Here is a 19,233-nt window from a genome sequence, read left to right as displayed (position 1 = left end):
AAACAATTACGGATTTTGTAAAAGAGATAACTTGAATGACCTAACCCTAATTCAAATGGCCAATAAGAATCACAATTAGAATCAAACATTCGATTGTAGCAAAATCAAATTCATTAGATAGAAATTGAAACCAAACATCATGTCATATGATTGAAGTCACTACCAAGAAGTTAACACATGAAATTGGAGAAACTAGAGTTCTAGTCACACATGGCTAGAACAAGATCACAAGTCTAAATGATGAAAGTAATGTGCAATTACAACTTACAAATACGAGAAATAATGTTTCCAAATGATTACTAATCAAACCCTTGCAAAAACCTTTAAAATCCCCTCACCCAATGTGCTATGATATCTTGTGTGTGTGTGTGTGTAAAAATGGCCCTTAACCCGTAATATGAAAGATAGGAAAAACTGAAAAAAGTTGGTTTCTAGGTCGAACACGGCCCGTGTTGGACAGAGAGTAAAACTAACACTGCCCGTTTTCAGCATGGTCAACAACTCCCATTTTGCTCAACACGGCCCATATTGATTTTGCAGTGTAAATCCAACACGGCACGTGTACCCCTCTGACTCCGAATCCAAACTTGATTTTTCTAACTTTTTTGTTCTTCGCCCGATCATCCCGAAATCTTCACCAATGCTTCTCGGCACCTCCCAAAGCGCGTTCCAACCTCTGGTTTACCTGAAAAAGACATGAAAATGTGCAAATAAGGTTGTTCTAGAGACTAACATGAAATATGATGAAATACAAGACAAATGAAGGACAATTATGCTAACTAGATGCATGAAATGGGACTAAAAGGTGTGCAAAAAGGTGCACAAATTGCACCTAACAAATCTCCCCAAGCTTAGACCTTTCTTGTCCCCAAGAAAGCACAAGAATCAGACAAAACTTGACGATTTCTAAAAGGCAAAAAGAAACATAGAGAAAAAAGGGATAGAAAGATCCTAAAGGATAGGAATGAATGCATGCAATGAAAAACCATGAAAAAGAAAAAAAAATGTACAAAAGAACTAAAGAAGCAAAATGTACCAAAAAGGAAGTTTAAGACACAAGTAAATCATCTCTATAAGTACGATCAGGCTTTACATCAATATGGCTCCAATCATTAATACCTAAGCAACCATCCTGCTTCCTTCCACATATCACAGACTCCGAAAGTGAGGATGACCCGAAACAATGTATCCCAATAAACCAACCATAGTTTTATTTAAACTTGATACCTTAATTAGCTTTATAGGCGAAAATAACAGAGTCCGCATCTCATGTCCTTAAGACTAGATGGTCAAGAATCAAAATCGATGCATCCTTAAGAACCCGTCACGGCAAATCAGCTTTCGCTGAAATAGTGAGCCCACCCGAAGGGGCCCAACTCCTATGCTTTCACTTTTTCGAGAGCCACAAGTATCATATCACACAGTTCTTCATTCGCCAGATTAGAATTTGAGGCGGCTTTTGATTTTTGATTGACTTAGATTTGTATCTTTGTTTGAGCTTTGAATTCTTCAATAAACGTTTGAATTTCTGAAAGTTTCTTCGATTAAGTGCATCTCTTTTTTTTAGGGTACTGGATATGACAGTTGTACCCATTCTTCTTTCTTGACTGTGTGTATCTTATACTTAAGCTCTCTGTTACCGTGAGGGTAACATGTGTCAACAAATAGGTTCGTGTTCTGTGGGTCCAGAGTTGCCGATAAAGATTCTTTTTAAACATTCAGAAGCAAATCATCCTAAAGATGTTATTAACGCCCACAAAAACGTTTCGGTATGCTATTTTTTTTATTACTATCTAAGTCTGGCGTCTCGAATCACGGTCTTTAGGTCCCCTAGTTATGATAGCTGATTCTATGCTTCCGCTAACTATCCGGTCACTTCAGTAATTTTTTTTTTCCATTTGAGTTCTCAATTTCCCGCTTTCATGGAGTTATTACATGTAAAGAATGTCATCATCTGTACTCCCTATTTTTTTTGAAAGTTGATGATGGTGCATGAAAATGATAAAAAATGATAAAATGTAAAAACTTGAAATAAAAACTCTCTTTTTTAGGAAAGGTAAGAATGAGTATGAAATGCACCTAATGTACAACTCTACCCCTACCCAAGCTTAAAGATATGCATCGTCCCCGATTCTTGGAGAGAGCGGAACAACCTATTGCGTAGGAGGAGGAGGATAAGGATAGTAATCGGAGTTTCTGGTACAAGCCCAAAAGTCCTCCTCCTGTTTACGCTGGTGCTCTTGATCCCGAGTGTATTGAGTGGTGAAAGAAGAGAAACTTTGACTCAGGCTCGCGAGATCTTGATTGTAAGTGTCGAGGCGGGTATAGATCGATTGGAATTGATATATATATATATATATATATATATATATATATATATTGTTGGTGATAGGATGGGTGTCCAGCCTGATGGCATGAGGTGGCACCACCCCTGGGAGGAGAATTTTGTGGTGCCGCCCCGCCACTCTCGTCACTCTCTCCATCTTCCTCTTCTTCCTCTTCGGAGAAGGATTCGGGAAGAGATACGGTGTGATTTTCCAGTCAGTGTAACTGTTGTGTCGCCTGAGGGCAAGGATATCCTGATTTTCCGGGGTGATAAGGAGCCGTGGATCGTGGTTTTGACCCACGGTCCAATTATGGTTCCCATACTCCACCCAAAACATTATCATAGACTAAAGGATTTCCGTGGTAAGGTAGGTTTCATCAGGAAGAGGTTGGTGAATTTCGTGGTATGGGGCTCGGACTGGAGCGCTTTTGGAAAATAAACATACAATGCCACCACAAGATAATTTGTCAGATCGTGATGTGCTGAGGCGGGTGAGTTTGTTACATAGGAATGAGCCATAGTGAGGAATAAGATTATCGTCCGAGTAGGCCATAGCATAGAGTATTTTGAGCTCAAGGGTGCTAATGGTGCTTCTTTCCTCTCTAGGGATGACAAGTGAAGCAATAATCTTGTGGTACACTTTCATCACAGGGTGGATGAGAGACGATGCCTTAGAAGAACTTGAGACATAGGGAAGCTGACGCATAAAATCGGTCCACCACGTAAGATCGTTGTATCCTGGGATTGGATTATTAGGGCCAAATGTGTGTTCTGTAGGAGCCCCAACTATGGCATTGATTTGGTCTAGGGACAAGGCATGATCTTGGTTCATAAGTCGGAAATGAAGGACACTGTGGTCCAAATAGACTGAAGACAAAAACTTGGCTATTGGAACTTTATAGCCGAGCTCGTGGACCCTTAACAACCCTTGCCATCTAATGTTCCGGAACAAGGTGTGGACTTGGTTGTAGATGTGCAACTCATGGAGAGATGGCACATGTACAAATTGTTGGGTAGTATGCGCGCATTGGAGAAAGGCCTCAATTTTGGCAGCTTGAATAGGCCCAAGACAAACCACACCACCATGGGCCGGATTGGGTGGGGATTAAGGCGGGGGTGACGGGGACCTAGATGGCGGTGATGGGGTACTACAACGATGGGCTGAGGCGTTAGTATGCCTCAGTCGTTTAGAAAACTCACCCATCATATGCAAAAGATGGGGCAAAGATGAAAAGTCAACCGGTCAACCGGTCAAAAAGTCAACTATTGACGGGTCCGGTCAACTGAAGTTTTGCCACCAAAAATTCGTAGGAAACTCAGTTTTGAATGATTTCCAAGTTATTGTCAAGTCCAAAATGACCATAGATACATGCAATTTGACCTAAAGAACACAAATTCCACAAGTGAAGAATAAGAAAGAATGTACCGAATCGTTAGTGGAAATGTGTTGTAATTGGTGAGAAAGACCGTCTTCAACCTCCCTAAGCTTGCCTACATGAAGAAATAAGCACAAAAACACCAGAATCCTAAGAAATTTTCGGACCTAGGGTTTGTCAAAACCCCCAAATCCACCATGAAAATGCAATAAAATGGTGTATTAGATTTAGGAGATGAAGTGGGGAAGATGAAAATCAAACCTTTTTGAAGTTTTAAACCAAAATTGTGAAGAATCAAGGGATTTTTGATGAAAAGGACCTTGGGGTTTTCTTGGGGGAAAAGGGTTGTTTTGGAATGAGTGGGTGGAAGAATGAGGCAAAAACCCGATTTTTAGTATTAAAAAACACCAAGTCTGATGCGCAACGCGACCCGTGTTGGGCATAAGGGCAAATTGGCACGGCCCGTGTTGGGCATAAAATGTGCGAGATTTGGCTGAACACGGCCCATGTTGGTCATAAAGGAAAAATGACACGGGCCGTGTACCCCTCTGACTCTAGGATTGTTTTCCATTGATGAACACGACCCGTGTTCATTGTGAGGCAAGAGGAACACGGGCCGTGTACCCCTTTAATTGCCACTTCCACTTTTTGAACCCAAAAAATTTCTTCTCATTCAAATGAAATGCTTTTGCATCCCAAGGTATGTTTGGTGACTTTAAATCATGTTTGAATGCATTTGGAACATAAAAAAAAAACAAAAACTCAAAGAAATGGAAATTGTTTTTAAAGAAAAAGATAAAAATACCCCCGGGTTGCCTCCCGGTAAGCTGCCCTTGTTTTAAGTCATTGGCTCAACTTTGCCTCCAAATATCTTTCAGTCTTGGTACGTGGGGTTCCCAACAACTTCTATCTCATCATACTTCACCTCGAATCCTTCATATAACGGCTTCAATCTATGACCATTAACTTTGAGTGGTTTTCCAGTTTGTTGGCTTGTGATTTCCACCGCACCATAGTCGAATACCTTTGTGACTACGAAAGGACCAACCCATCTTGATCTCTCTGAAATAAACTTGAACCTTGAGTGATAAAGAAGCACTTTTTTTCCTTGTGCAAAAGTCTTTCGGGATATCATATTGTCATGATACACCTTTGTCTTTTCTTTATGGATCATGTTACTTTCATACGCATCATTTCAGATCTCCTCTAGCTCTTGGATGTCTAGCTTCCTTTTGTGTCCTGCCTCCTCTTCATTCAAGTTGAAATTCTTTATGGCCAAAAAAAGCTTTTTGTTCGAGCTCAACTGGTAGATGACATGCTTTTCCAAATACCAACCTATATGGGGATATACCAATGGGTGCTTTGAAAGCAGTACGGTATGCCCATAAGGCATCATCCAGCCTTATGCTATAGTCTTTGCGATTCGGATTGACCGTTTTCTCCAAAATGCTTTTGATTTGCCTATTGGAGACCTCAGCTTGCCCATTGGTTTGAGGGTGATAGGCTTTTGAGACTTTATAAGTCACCCCATACTTCTCCAGGACATCTTCTGTAACAACGTAAATTTCCAAAACAATTTTTTGCATTTTATAAAAACATAATTCATTTATTAATCATAAAAGCATCATTGTTTGAAACTCAATTCATAACATATATCAATCCCAAGATCTCATAGCATAAAAATCCCGTGTGTGTACTAATCAAGCCGGCGTCTTCCCGCGATCCTCACTAGTACCTGAAACACATAACACAAAACATTGTAAGCACAAAGCTTAGTGAGTTCCCCAAAATACCACATATAACACATATTAGCCACTCGAGGCTATAACTCTGTGGGTCCGTGCACCCAAACTCTGTGAACCCTCAGGTTCTAACTCTGCAAGCATGCACAACATAAATCACATAGAAGAATGCAGTGCAACAAACAATATATATGAAACACTGTATCACATAACTCTATTTACCTACTCAAGGTAAAGTATAGTGAGAAGACTCACCTCGGATGTCCTAGTAAATTTCTGACTCGGTAACTCTGGTCTAGCCTCTGCCTATTCACATGAATTAAATACCCTAATTAATACAACCCTCATGGCTAGGCTAATCTCCTCCTCTCAATACATCCACTAGGAAGGGTAAAAGACTATCCTACCCTTCCAATGACACTAAGGTCCAAACATTGACTAACCCTAAAAGTCAACGAAGTCAACAGTCAACCTTGACCAAACTCGTTGAGTGTGCAACTGTGACTCAGCGAGTCCACACAGGCTCTTCACTCTCCTAGTCCTCATTCGACTCACTGAGTCAACCTCAACTCTGGAAATCATCACTGATCAAAATCTTTGAAATGTCCTGACCCAACTCGCTGATTCCGGCTCCTGAATCGGCGAGTACCATCATGCACTCTGTCCTCTAGATTCCCTCTGACTCACCGAGTCACTTCCCAAACTCAGCGAGTCACCAACTATGTGATTATCGGGAAAAACCTCATCCTACTCGTCGAGTCGGCTAAAGGACTCGACGAGTCCATGCCATGCTCTAGCTGAACTGACCTCTTGAGGTCAGATCCGCTTCTCTAAACCATAGATCCAGGTTCCCAAGGCATTATAAACACGTAAATCTAACATCTTGATGCACATGCAAAGGCTCAAAGGCCTTATTTGAAGATATGGCCTCTAAGGTGACACCCTAAGTTCATAACCTCCATTAATGCTCATAAAGCTCAAGGGGAAAGGGTCTCTGGACATCTTTGGGTCCAGATCTATAATACCAACACAAGAAGGGACCAATCACTCCATATAATCATCCTCTAATGGGGCTAAAAAGCCCTAACTCTAAGAATCACATCATAAACTGAAGAAGGGTTCAAATGGATACCTCAAAATGAAGTCTCTGAGCTCTGGAATCACTAGCTTATCACCCTCTTCAGCCTCCTCTTGTCTTGGTCCTCTTCTATTTGCAAAAACACCAACAAAGATCAAGAAATAGCTCCTTTCCCTCTCACAAACGCTCTAGCACACTTAGGGTTTCTCTCTGGGGTTTGGTAGCCGCAAATGACGGCCATAAGGCCCTTTAAATAGGCCCCAAACCCGAGGAATTAGGGCTTCATTAAACAACATGGACTCGCCGAGTAGTTGGGGTGACTCGCCGAGTCCAGCCGTTCACCCGGATAATGATTCGCATCTCTACTCGGCGAGTCTACGCATCAACTCGCCGATTCCTTCCACAAAACTTGAATTTTAAAAGAATAAATATAATAATTGAAATTCCGGATGTTACATCTTCAAGCATCCAGTTGCAAAAGTAAGTTCCACGATCACTTATGAGAACCTTTGGTGTGCCAAACCGGTAGAAAATTTGTGCTTTAAGAAAATCCACCACAACTTTGGAATCATTAGTACAGGCGGCTTTGGCCTCCACCCATTTGGACACATAGTCCACCGCCAACAAAATGTATGAACAACCAAAAGAGGGCGGAAATGGTCCCATAAAGTCAATACCCCATACATCAAAGATCTCGCATGCTAAAATGGGGGTAAGGGGCATTCGATTCCTAGAGGTTAAGGACCCAAATGTTTGACATTTATCACAATGTGCACAAAACACATAGGAATCGTGAAAAATGGTAGGCCAAAAAAATCCGCTATCTAAGACTTTTCTAGCTGTCCTTTGGGGTCCAAAGTGACCTCCACAAGCATATGAATGAAAAAAATCAAGGATGGATTGTACCTCTTGTTGCTCAATACACCTTCGGATCATTTGGTCTGCACAATACTTCCAAAGGTAAGGCTCATCCCATATGTATCGCTTGGCTTCCTTCATGATTTTATCCTTTTGCCAATGTGTGGAATTCGGGGGAAATTGATTCGTGACCAAGTAGTTGACGATATTTGCATACCATGGTGCATCTTTGGCCATAAATAAATGTTCATCTGGAAATGTGTCTCGGATTGGTGTTTTTTCTTCGGGTGGCACAATACGGCTGAGATGATCCGTGACAAAGTTTTCTTTTCCACTTTTATCTTTGATTTCTATATCAAAATCTTGCAGCAGCAACATCCACCGTATTAACCTCGGATTTTAATCTTTCTTGAGTAATAGTTTCTTCAAGGCTGAATGGTCCGAATAGATAATCACTTTGGTCCCAAGGAGGTATTGTCCAAACATTTCTAATGTGAAAACAATGTCTAGCATCTCCTGTTTAGTTGTCATGCAATTGGCTTGTGCATTATCCAAAGTCTTGGATGCATAGTAGATGACATGTTGAGCTCGGTCCACCTTTTCTCCCATAATTGCCCTAACCGTGGTGTTGCTAGCATCGCACATGATCTCGAATGGGAGATCCCAATTTGGCAGCTGGATGATGGGGGTGGATGTCAACAAATACTTCAAACGATCAAATGCACTTTTACATGCATCACCAAACTCAAAATCAACCTCCTTTTGTAGAAGTTAACACATCGGCACCGTGATCTTGGAAAAATCCTTTATAAACCGCCAATAGAAACCTGCATGTCCAAGAAAAGAACACACTTCCCGAACATTTTTCGGGTATGGTAAGCTCTTAATAACATCTATTTTGACCTTGTCAACTTATAAACCTTTTTGTGACACCACATGTCCAAGTATCAAGCCCTTATCAACCATAAAATGACATTTTTCATAATTAAGGTCTAAGTTCGTGTCAATGCACCTTTGTAAGATTTTGGTGAGATTTTGCAAACATTCATTAAAAGAATTTCCATAAATAGTAAAATCGTCCATGAAAACCTCTATGATATTTTTGATATATTCTAAAAATATGCTCACCATACATCTTTGGAAGGTCGCGGGTGCATTGCACAAGCCGAAGGGCATGCATCTATACGCAAAGGTGCCGAAGGGACATGTGAATGTGGTTTTCTATTGGTCTTCTGGGGCAACCGGAATTTGGTGAAAACCAGAAAAACCATCAAGGCAGCAATAGTGAGATTTCCCGACCAATCGTTCTAACATCTGATTGATGAATGGCAAAGGGAAGTGGTCTTTGCGGGTGGAAGCATTTAACTTCCTATGATCGATACAAACCCTCCACCCGTTCTGCACACGGGTAGGTACCAATTCCCCTTCGGAGTTTTTGACAACGGTGACTCCGGCTTTTTTCGGGACAACTTGTACGAGACATACCCACTTACTATCAGAAATGGGGTAGATTACACCTGCATTCAATATCTTCATGCTCTCTTTTTTAACCACCTCCATCATAGGTGGATTTAATCTCCTTTGGGCTTCACGAGTTAGCTTAAAGTCTTCTTCCATCAATATCTTATGCATATATAATGACAGAATCAACCTGTGACATCCCCAAAATCTCAGCCAGAAAAGACCGGTTTCATTTATGCTTTTTAAACATTTTCAGAGTAAATCCTTTTAATTCTAAAAAGAGATGCGGAATTTGTTCCCAAAAACAAAACATGATAAAATAGATATTTATCAACACATTTCATAAAGAAATATGATTTCATTTCATAATCAAAAGTCGGGATGTCATGTCCCGATACAGATCATAAAGCATAAATGATAGCATTACAAGTCATTCAACAAATATATACATATACAAACTTGTAAACAAAACAACTTGATGATTCGCTCATCTTAAGCTCTTGTGCCACTTCCTGTAATACAAATAAACTTAGTGGGTCAGGCTTGGGAGCCTGGTGAGCATATAGGGTTTTCAACCCACAATAAATATTTTATTTAACAATCAACAATAAACCCGATTACTCATTCCCGTTATCCTCACTTTACGTCCCTAAAAATAACATCTATTATAAGGAACCTAACTCAGGATTTTCATCGGGACGAACATTACTGCAGAGGGGCTTCCTCAACAATAAGTGTCCTAAAGGCGACCACGTGGGGGATAGAGTACACCGGTGAACACGTCGTTCACAATACCTACAGGTTATGAGCATGCTAGTGTTCCACAGGACAATCTAGAATAGTCCGTGGTCATCATCCATACTCTGCTGAATGACTAGAATAACACCAACAACACCGAGGCCTCTCATCTGTTTATTACACACTAACTATCTACCCATTTTCTACCCAACATATTAGTAGATAAAAATATACATTTTTATACATAGTTTAAAAACTTGTATAGCATGCTCTAATCAATACATATTCCACATAACAGATGAGGCACACACACATAACACGTATTTCATAGAGAATAAATCAGATGTATGAGATAGAAGAGAGTGATTATACACTCACATGTATAACAATAAAATATATACACATAACATGTATTTTATATAAAATACTTCATAATATTGCATTGGAAGAAAATGACTACACACTCACTTGATCAGAAGATGATCGGGCAGCCCTACGGCTTGCAGAAGAGGTGTTTCTCCGTAGATCTGGAAGATCTTCACAAAACCGGGCTCCTCGCGGGCAGGGCTTCGGCTCAGGAATAACGCTCTTCGGGATCCTCAAGGCTTCGGATGTTGCTTCGGGGCTCGGGAATATTACTGGGGCTTCGGGGTATAAACGGCATGCTAAACGAGGCAAAGACTAGAGAGAAAAGGAAGAAATTTTAAAAGGATTTATAAGGCTACCTTCGTATCCCCTTTTATAGGAGGTTGGACCCTCGCATGTACGTTGGGTGTACGAGGCTACACGGGGGGTACGCCTCGGATCGTCAGTGCTTGCGTCATCGGAGGTACTCGAGTGTTGGCCTTCGTCACACTTCGTTGTACGCTGGGCGTACTTCGGATGAGTCCGATGACTCCCCTTTGGATAATATCAGATATAATAAATAAATTTAAATATTAATTATTTAATAAAATTTGAAAGTTCATATGTTCTTCATACGAACTCCGTTTTCGATGTTTTTTATATCCACGCGTAGGTGAGACTACGCTCTACAAATTTTGTTTAGACTCCGTCGGCTAATTTTTAATTTATTTTTAGGAGGCCGGGACAGAAAAACTTTGTTATAAATTCAGAACTTCTTCGTCCGACGTCGATTGTCGCCTAACTTTTCATCGTTTCACTACTAACAACGAGATCTTCGATTCTCGTTTAGATTGTTTCGGCTAAAAACCGTTCGATCTCAAATCGAGTATTCGGGCTGCATACTGCCAAGTCGAAACTTCAGAAAATCATAACTTCCTCGTACAAAGTCAGATTTGGGCGTTCTATATATATTCGGAAACCTCGTTTCAACTACTACAACATTATCCAAAGATATCGAGTTTATTTTACACTTCAATTTTGACCCTCATTTTATTCTTAATTAATTATATCACATAATTAAGCAATTAAGCACGAAACATATAATACTTAAATAATACGTTCTTATTATTTCAAATTGGGTTACAATGGTTAACCTAGACTATTACATTGCTAAAAATGGAAAGCCCAGAAACACGGGTATTACAATTCTCCCCACCTTAGAATGATTCCGTCCCTGGAGTCACACATCAACAAACAAATGCGGGTAGCAACTTATCATGTCACTCTCCGTCTCCCATGTGAGATTCGGCCCATTCGCGTGTTTCCATCGGACAAGCACTAACTCAACCATCTTACGTCGCAACTTCTTAGTCTTTCGGTCAATGATTGCCTCTGGTTCTCTAATCAACCTTTTGTTCTCATCGATTCTCAACTCCGAAAGTGGAATCATGTCGGGAACTTCTCTCGTGAACTTCCTCAAATAACACACGTGGAAACTGTTATGAATTCCATTCAGTTCTTATAGTAGTTCGAGCTTGTAAGCTTGGTTCCCAATCCTCTGAAGAACTTTAAACGGTCCAATAAACCTTGGACTTAATTTTCCCCTTTTACAAATCTTATAAGTCCCTTCCACGGTGAGACTTTAAGCAAAACTGAATCTCCAACTTCAAAAGTCATCGGTCTTCGCTTGTTGTCAGCATAGCTCTTTTGACGATCCTGAGACATTCTCTCCAAAATTATTTTCAACTTTTCAGCAGTTTGATGGACTATCTTTGGTCCCGTAAACTGTTTTTTCCCAGCCTCAAGCCAACAAGACGGCGTACGACACTTATGTCCATACAAAGCTTGATAAGGTGCCATCTTTATGCTCGAGTGAAAACTATTATTATAGGAAAATTCTACCAAAGGTAAATGTTCATCCTAGTTACCTTGGAGTTCTAAGGTACATGCTCTTAGCATATCATTAAGTGTTTGTATTGTTCGTTCGCTCTGACCATCAGTCTGCGGATGGTAAGCTGTACTTAAACACAACTTGGTACCCAATTCCTCTTGTAGACTTTTCCAAAATCTTGAGGTGAAACGACTATCAAGATCTGACACAATCGTTAGCAGAACACCGTGAAGCCTCACAATTTCCTTCACATAAGAATTCGCAAGCTTTTCTATAGACCATTTCTCCTTGGCTGCTATGAAATGGACACTCTTAGTGAATCGATCAACGACCACCCAAATCATGTCGTGACCATTCTTTGTTCTGGGTAGTTTAGTGACAAAATCCACAACAATGTCTTCCCACTTACCCACAGGCACAGGCAATGGTTCTAAACTCCCGTACAGTTTCTGATGTTGTGTCTTGACTTTCGCACAAGTCACACACTCAGCCACATACTTTGCAACGTCAAGCTTCATTGTCAGCCACCAGTAGTAGGGTTTCAGGTCCCTATACATTTTAGTGCTACCGGGATGAATCGAGTACATGGTCTTGTGAGCTTCTTCCATCAGAATATCTCTGACCCTCCTGTATTAGGTATCCAAATCCGATCTTGGAACACCTTCAGTCCATGATTGTTTATACCGAACACCAACGTTTTGCCCAAACGTTCCTCCTTTCGGTCATTCCTTTCAGAAGCTTCCTCTTGAGCTTTCTTTATACTTTCCACAATGGTCGAGATAACTTTAATTCTCAACGCTCTTGGCCTTTTTCTTTTAACATTGACTTTCCGACTGAGAGCATCAGCAACACTATTTGCTTTACCAGGGTGGTACAGTCGTAGTCCTTAAGCAATTCTAGGCAGCGTTGTTGCCTCATATTTAATTCCTTCTGACCGAAGAGATATTGGAGACTCTTATGATCAGTGAAAAGTTTGCTTTCGTGCCATAGAGGTAATGCCTCCATATTTTCAGAGCGAAAATTACCACTGCCAACTCCAAATCATGATTCGGGTAGTTCCTTTCATGCTCCTTCAATTTTCGAGATGCATATGCGATCACCTTATCTCTTTGGGTCAGAACACAACTCAATCCAACCCCAGATGCATCGCTATAAACAACGAAGTCTTCAACTCCATTGGGTTGAGAAAGTATCGGTGCCTCGCATAGTTTCTTCTTTAGCTTCTCGAACGCTTCTTTATGCTTATCACTCCAAGCATAAGTAGCTCATTTGTGGGTCAAAGCTGTTAATGGACTAGCGATCGAAGAAAAGCCTTGGATAAACCTTCGGTAATATCCGGCTAATCCTAAAAAGCTTCGGATCTCCGTGGGACTTTTTGGTTGTTCCCACTTCATCACAACTTCGATCTTCGCTGGATTAACCATTATCCCTTCTTGGTTGACCACGTGACCCAAGAATTGGACTTCTCTAATCCAAAAATCACATTTGGAGAACTTTGCGTACAGCTTCTCCTTCTTCAGAACTTCTAACACTTCTCGCAAGTATCTGCCATGCTCCTCTTGGCTTTTCGAATAAATTAGAATTTCATCTATGAACACTATCACATATTTATCTAGGAACGGATTACAAACCATGTTCATTAAATCCATGAATGCTGCTGGAGCATTGGTTAGTCCAAACGACATAACCAAAAACTCGTAGTGCCCATATCGTGTTCTAAACGCAGTCTTCTCTATATCCTGCTCTTTCACCTTTAGCTAATGATATCCTGAACTTAGGTCAATCTTTGAAAAATAACTTGAACCTTGTAGTTGATCGAACAGGTCATCAATCCTCGGCAACGAATATCTATTCTTTATTGTTGCCTTGTTCAGCTCTCTGTAATCGATGCACATTCTCATACTTCCATCTTTCTTCTTCACGAATAACATCGGAGCTCCCCAGGGTGATGAACTAGGTCTAATGAAACCCTTGTCCAATAACTCCTGAAGTTGCATCATTAGCTCCTTCATATCCGTTGGTGTTAATCGATAAGGTGCTTTTGCTATTGGCGTCGTCCCTGGTAACAAGTCCATTCTAAATTTCACTTGTCTATCAGGCGGTAATCCGGGAAGATCTTCGGGAAATACTTCTGGATAATCACATACGACAGGAATGCTTTGCATCGCCTTTTTCTCCTTCTTAGCATCGATCACGAATGCTAGATACGATGTACATCCTTTAGCCAAACACTTTCTGGATTTCATCAATGAAATGATTCCAGAATTTACTCTACGTTTATCTCCATACACCATAAACGACTCTTTCCTAGGTGGGTTTACTTTGACTATCTTCTTCTTGCACAATATTTCGGCATCATTGGTGCTAAGCCAATCCATTCCCAAAACGATGTCGAAACTGTTAAGTTCGATAGGCAATAATTCCTCGTGGAACTTATTCCCATTCAGATCAATTAAGATGTTTTTCATACGATGACTAACAGGTACAAACTTGCCACTAGCAACTTCGACAAATAAAGCATTATCTAGTCTATCAACATGCAAAGCTAGTTTTATATCAAATTCATGCGAAATAAAGGAGTAGTTGGCTCCAGAATCAAATAAAATTTGGGCAGGAAAATTGTTAACGAGAAAGGTACCTGAAGCGACATCAGCTTCATCTTTAGTAGCTTCCAGTGTCATCAGGAATGTTCTTGCCTTTGGCTTTGGCGGAATGTTGGGTCTAGCTGCTTCCTTCTTTTTCGGATAATCCTTTAAGATGTGCCCCTCGTCACCAAAACCATAGAAAACTTTCTTGGTGAGGGTGCATTCATTGGCATAGTGCCCTGGCTTTCCACATTTGTAGCATGTGGCCACTACCTCACATTTTCCATGATGCTTCTTCTTACATTTGTCGCACCACTTGGCTTCGCCTCCACCTCCACTCGAACCAGACTTCTAGAACTTGTTTTTCTTGTTGGATCCTGAAGATACCTCGAACTTCCTCTTTTCACCAACATCTATCCTTTCCAGACCCTTTTCCTTTCTGTTGGGCCTCCACGTTCTTAGCTGCTCGAACAACTGTTTTCAGAGTGGTTGCCATCTTGACTGTCGGATCAAAGTCGGCAGGCAGTCCATTAGCGAACCTCTCAATCTTGGAGAGTTCCATTGGCACTAGGTATGGAAATAACTTCATTTTCTCAGTGAACGGGGTAGCATAGTCATCTATGCTCATCCTCCCCTTTTTCAAGTTTTTTAACTCATTGTTCAAATCAATCAGATCTATCTCTGAACAATATTGCACCCTTAACAGTTCCAAGAACTCCTCCCATGACATTTTCAGGGCTTCCCCTCGTGGCATAGTATCTTCCAACAACTTCCACCAACTCAAGACTCCAGTCTTCAGTTGTCTAACTGCGAAAACAGTCTTCTGCTTGTTGCTACAGTTGCAACTTTCAAATACCATCTCTATTTTAAAGATCCAATCCATTATCTCAACAGGCTTCGGGCTTCCAGAAAGACTTGGCGGCTTGGCGCCCAAGAAATTCTTGTACATTTTCCCATCCTTCTTGTTTCTCCTTTCCGGATCTTTCCTTCGTTCTTCTTGAGTCCCAATTTGACTCACAATGTGACTATTGTTCCCTTCCTCCGATCGTTCGGGAATCGGTTCGGGTTCCACGTTAGGTATGATAGGTTCGTCCATATTTCCATGCAACATCTGTCGCATTTCCTCCCTTTGTTCGACTAACATAGCCTGAATCATGACTTGCACTCCAGCCATGGTGATCTATTCTGGTGCAGCAGCTTCAACAGCTACTTGTTGAATTACAGGCGGTTGATTCTTGTTCTTGTTTACGTTTCCAACACCGCTTCTTGTTCTCACCATTTTTGATCTATACACCGAATACGGTGAAATTTAGATCTTCATTCATGATAGATATTCAAATCATCCTTATCACTCCAAAATGATTACATGCTATTCCTAATATCGTAGACACACGCTTAGAATCCTAAACACATAAACCTTCATATCCGGTTGGCAACAAACCATAGATCCGAACAAATAATATCATATATGGTAACATATAACATTTAGCACGTAAAAGCATTTTAGGCAACTTCCTAAAATTTACTAGTGCTTGTGTCTAAAATTTAACAGACACACACCTCACAATATCCACTTAGCATTCTAAGTTTAAGTCTAGAAATCCTACAAATTCCTAGTTCGCTTAAACTAATGCTCTGATACCAACTGTGACATCCCCAAAATTTCGGCCAGAAAAGACCGGTTTCATTTATGCTTTTTAAACATTTTCAGAGTAAATCCTTTTAATTCTAAAAAGAGATGCGAAATTTGTTCCCAAAAACAAAACATGATAAAATAAATATTTATCAAAACATTTCATAATGAAATATGATTTCATTTCATAATCAAAAGTCGGGATGTCATGTCCAGATACATACATAAAGCATAAACAATAGCATTACAAGTCATTCAACAAATATATACATATACAAACTTGTAAACAAAACAAATTGATGATTTGCCCATCTTAAGCTCTTGTGCCACTTCCTGTAATACAAATAAACTGCGTGGGTCAGGCTTGGGAGCCTGGTGAACATATAGGGTTTTCAACCCACAATCAATATTTAATTTAACAATCAACCATAAACCCGATTACCCATTCCCGTTATCCTCACTTTACATCCCTAAAAATAACATCTATTATAAGGAACCTAATTCAGGATTTTCATCGGGAAGAACATTACTGCAGAGGGGCTTCCTCAACAATAAGTGTCCTAACGGCAACCATGTAGGTGATAGAGTACACCGGTGAACACGTTGTTCACAACACCTACAAGTTATGAGCCTGCTAGTGTTCCACAGGACAGTCTAGAATAATCTGTGGTCGTCATCCATACTCTGCTGAATGACTAGAATAACACCAACAACACCGACGCCTCTCATCTGTTTATTACACACCAACTATCTACCCATGTTCTACCCACTATATTAGTAGATAAAAAATATATATTTTTATACATAGTTTAAAAACTTGTATAGCATGCTTTAATCAATACATATTCCACATAACAGATGAGGCACACACACATAACACGTATTTAATAGAGAATAAATCAGATGTATGAGATAGAAGAGAGTGATTATACACTCACACGTATAACAACAAAATATATACACATAACACGTATTTTATATAAAATACTTCATAATATTGCATTGGAAGAAAATGACTACACACTCACTTGATCAAAAGATGATCGGGCAGCACTACGGCTTGCAGAAGAGGTGTTTCTCCGTAGATCTGGAAGATCTTCACAAAACCGGGCTCCGCGCGGGCAGGGTCGGCTCGTGAATAACGCTCTTCGGGATCCTCAAGGCTTCGGATCTTGCTTCGGGGCTTGGGAATATTACCGGGGCTTCGGGGTATAAACGGCATGCTAAACAAGGCAAAGACTAGAGAGAAAAGGAAGAAATTTGAAAAGGATTAAGGCTGCCTTCGTATCCCCTTTTATAGGAGGCTGGACCCTCGCACGTACGATGGGCATACGAGGCTACGCGGGGCGTACACCTCGGATGGTCAGCGCTTGCGTCATCGAAGGTACTCGAGTGTTGGGCTTCGTCACGCTTCGCTGTACGCTGGGCGTACTTCGGATGAGTCCGGTGACTCCCTTTCAGATAATATCGGATATAATAAATAAATTTAAATATTAATTATTTAATAAACTTTGAAAATTCATATCTTCTTCATACAAACTCCATTTTCGACGTTCTTTATATCCACGCGTAGGTGAGACTACGCTCTACAACTTTCGTTTAGACTCCGTCGGCTAATTTTGAATTTATTTTTATTATTTATTTTTAGGAGGTCGGGACAGAAAAACTTCGTTATAAATTCAGAACTTCTTCGTCCGACGTCGATTGTCGCCTAACTTTTCATCGTTTCACTACTAACAACGAGATCTTCGATTCTCGTTTATATTGTTTCGGCTAAAAACCGCTCGATCTCAAATCGAGTATTCGGGCTGCATACTGCCAAGTCGAAACTTCAGAAAATCATAACTTCCTCGTACAAAGTCAGATTTGGGCATTCTATATATATTCGGAAACCTCGTTTCAGCTACTACAACATTATCCAAAGATATCGAGTTTATTTTACACTTCAATTTTGACGCTCATTTTATTCTTAATTAATTATATCACATAATTAAGCAATTAAGCACGAAACATATAATACTCAAATAATACGTTCTTATTATTTCAAATTGGGTTACAAAGGTTAACCTAGACTATTACATTGCTAAAAATGGCAAGCCCAGAAACACGGGTGTTACACAACCCCTTTATGTCCGCAATGGTCCAGCCAATAGCCTCCTTGTATTTTTTCAATATTTCAATCAATTCTTTTTCTTCTTTTTTTGCTAGATTGGTTGAAATTATCATTGTTAATGTCTCTTCCTCTCCGAGATAGTCATACTTGAGATGGTCGGGAAGAGTTTTCAACTCGAGACTCGGTGGGTGTACTATGGATGGAAGGAGTTTCGGATCCGAGTTCTTAAGCTTCATGCGGGGTGGTTCAACCCTAATAGGCTGTGCTTTCTCCAAGGAGTTGATTGCTTCCATCAACTCATCCTCCAAGGTGTACTTATCAGCCAGATTCTTGATCCGTGTTTCATCAAAATGCTTGCTCAATATGGTGGTTAGCACATCTTGGCTTGACAACTCGAAACAATCATTAGTACATGAATCAATAACATCTATGAAGTTTAAAGAAATAATATCACTAGGATAACACGTAGCTTCAAAGATATTAAAGTTGATCACCTCACCATAGAACTCCATAGACAATGTACCATTTGCTACATTTATTTTTGTTTTTGTGGTACTCATGAATGGTCTCCCCAACAGGATGGAGCTCGATTGTGGGGTGTTGTCATCACCCATATCCAAAACATAAAAGTCAGTAGGAAATACAAGTTCGTTGGCTTGCACTAACACGTCCTCCAATACACCTTTTAGGTGTACCAAAGACAGGTCGGCAAGTTGAATAATAACTCCGGTTTTTGATAAAGGTCCAATTCCCATTGTCTTATAGCTTAAATACGGTAAGACATTAATTGATGCTCCAAGGTCTAGCATGGCACGTGGTACAGAAAGGTTACCCTTTTTACAAGGAACCGTGAAAACACCCCGGTCCATGCGTTTTTTGGTATCCGTTTTTGTAACAGGACTGAAACGTTTTCCCTTACTTTTACAGTTTCATTTCCTTTAAGCTTTTTCTTAGACGTGCAAAGTTCCTAGAATATCTAGGAATCTATGTAATAGCATCTAAAAGGGGAATATTGATTTCAACCTTTTGAAACATTGCCATGATTTCGTCGTCTTCCGATTCTCTCTTTGTACTTGTTAGCCTTGAA

General features: G+C 40.3%; 2 protein-coding genes across 2 annotated transcripts; both read right to left on the bottom strand.

Annotated features, from left to right (window-relative positions):
* Nucleotides 1–4,952: 4,952 nt before the first annotated feature.
* On the bottom strand, nt 4,953–7,758 carry LOC145035503 (uncharacterized). The gene is made up of 2 exons (XM_078984037.1): nt 7,386–7,758; nt 4,953–5,251 (listed from the first exon to the last, which is right to left on the bottom strand). Exons 1-2 carry the CDS (start codon nt 7,756–7,758, stop codon nt 4,953–4,955), a joined length of 672 nt encoding a protein of 223 aa, XP_078840163.1.
* Nucleotides 7,759–7,779: 21 nt separating this feature from the next.
* LOC145035502 (uncharacterized) lies at nt 7,780–19,015 on the bottom strand. The gene is made up of 3 exons (XM_078984036.1): nt 18,140–19,015; nt 8,767–9,003; nt 7,780–8,139 (listed from the first exon to the last, which is right to left on the bottom strand). Exons 1-3 carry the CDS (start codon nt 19,013–19,015, stop codon nt 7,780–7,782), a joined length of 1,473 nt encoding a protein of 490 aa, XP_078840162.1.
* Between the last annotated feature and the right edge of the window lie 218 nt (nt 19,016–19,233).

This window comes from Lactuca saligna, chromosome 3, assembly GCF_052625555.1.
Source record: "Lactuca saligna cultivar CGN05327 chromosome 3, ASM5262555v1, whole genome shotgun sequence".
NCBI lineage: Eukaryota > Viridiplantae > Streptophyta > Magnoliopsida > Asterales > Asteraceae > Lactuca > Lactuca saligna.
This window is presented reverse-complemented; position numbering and strand designations above follow the sequence as displayed.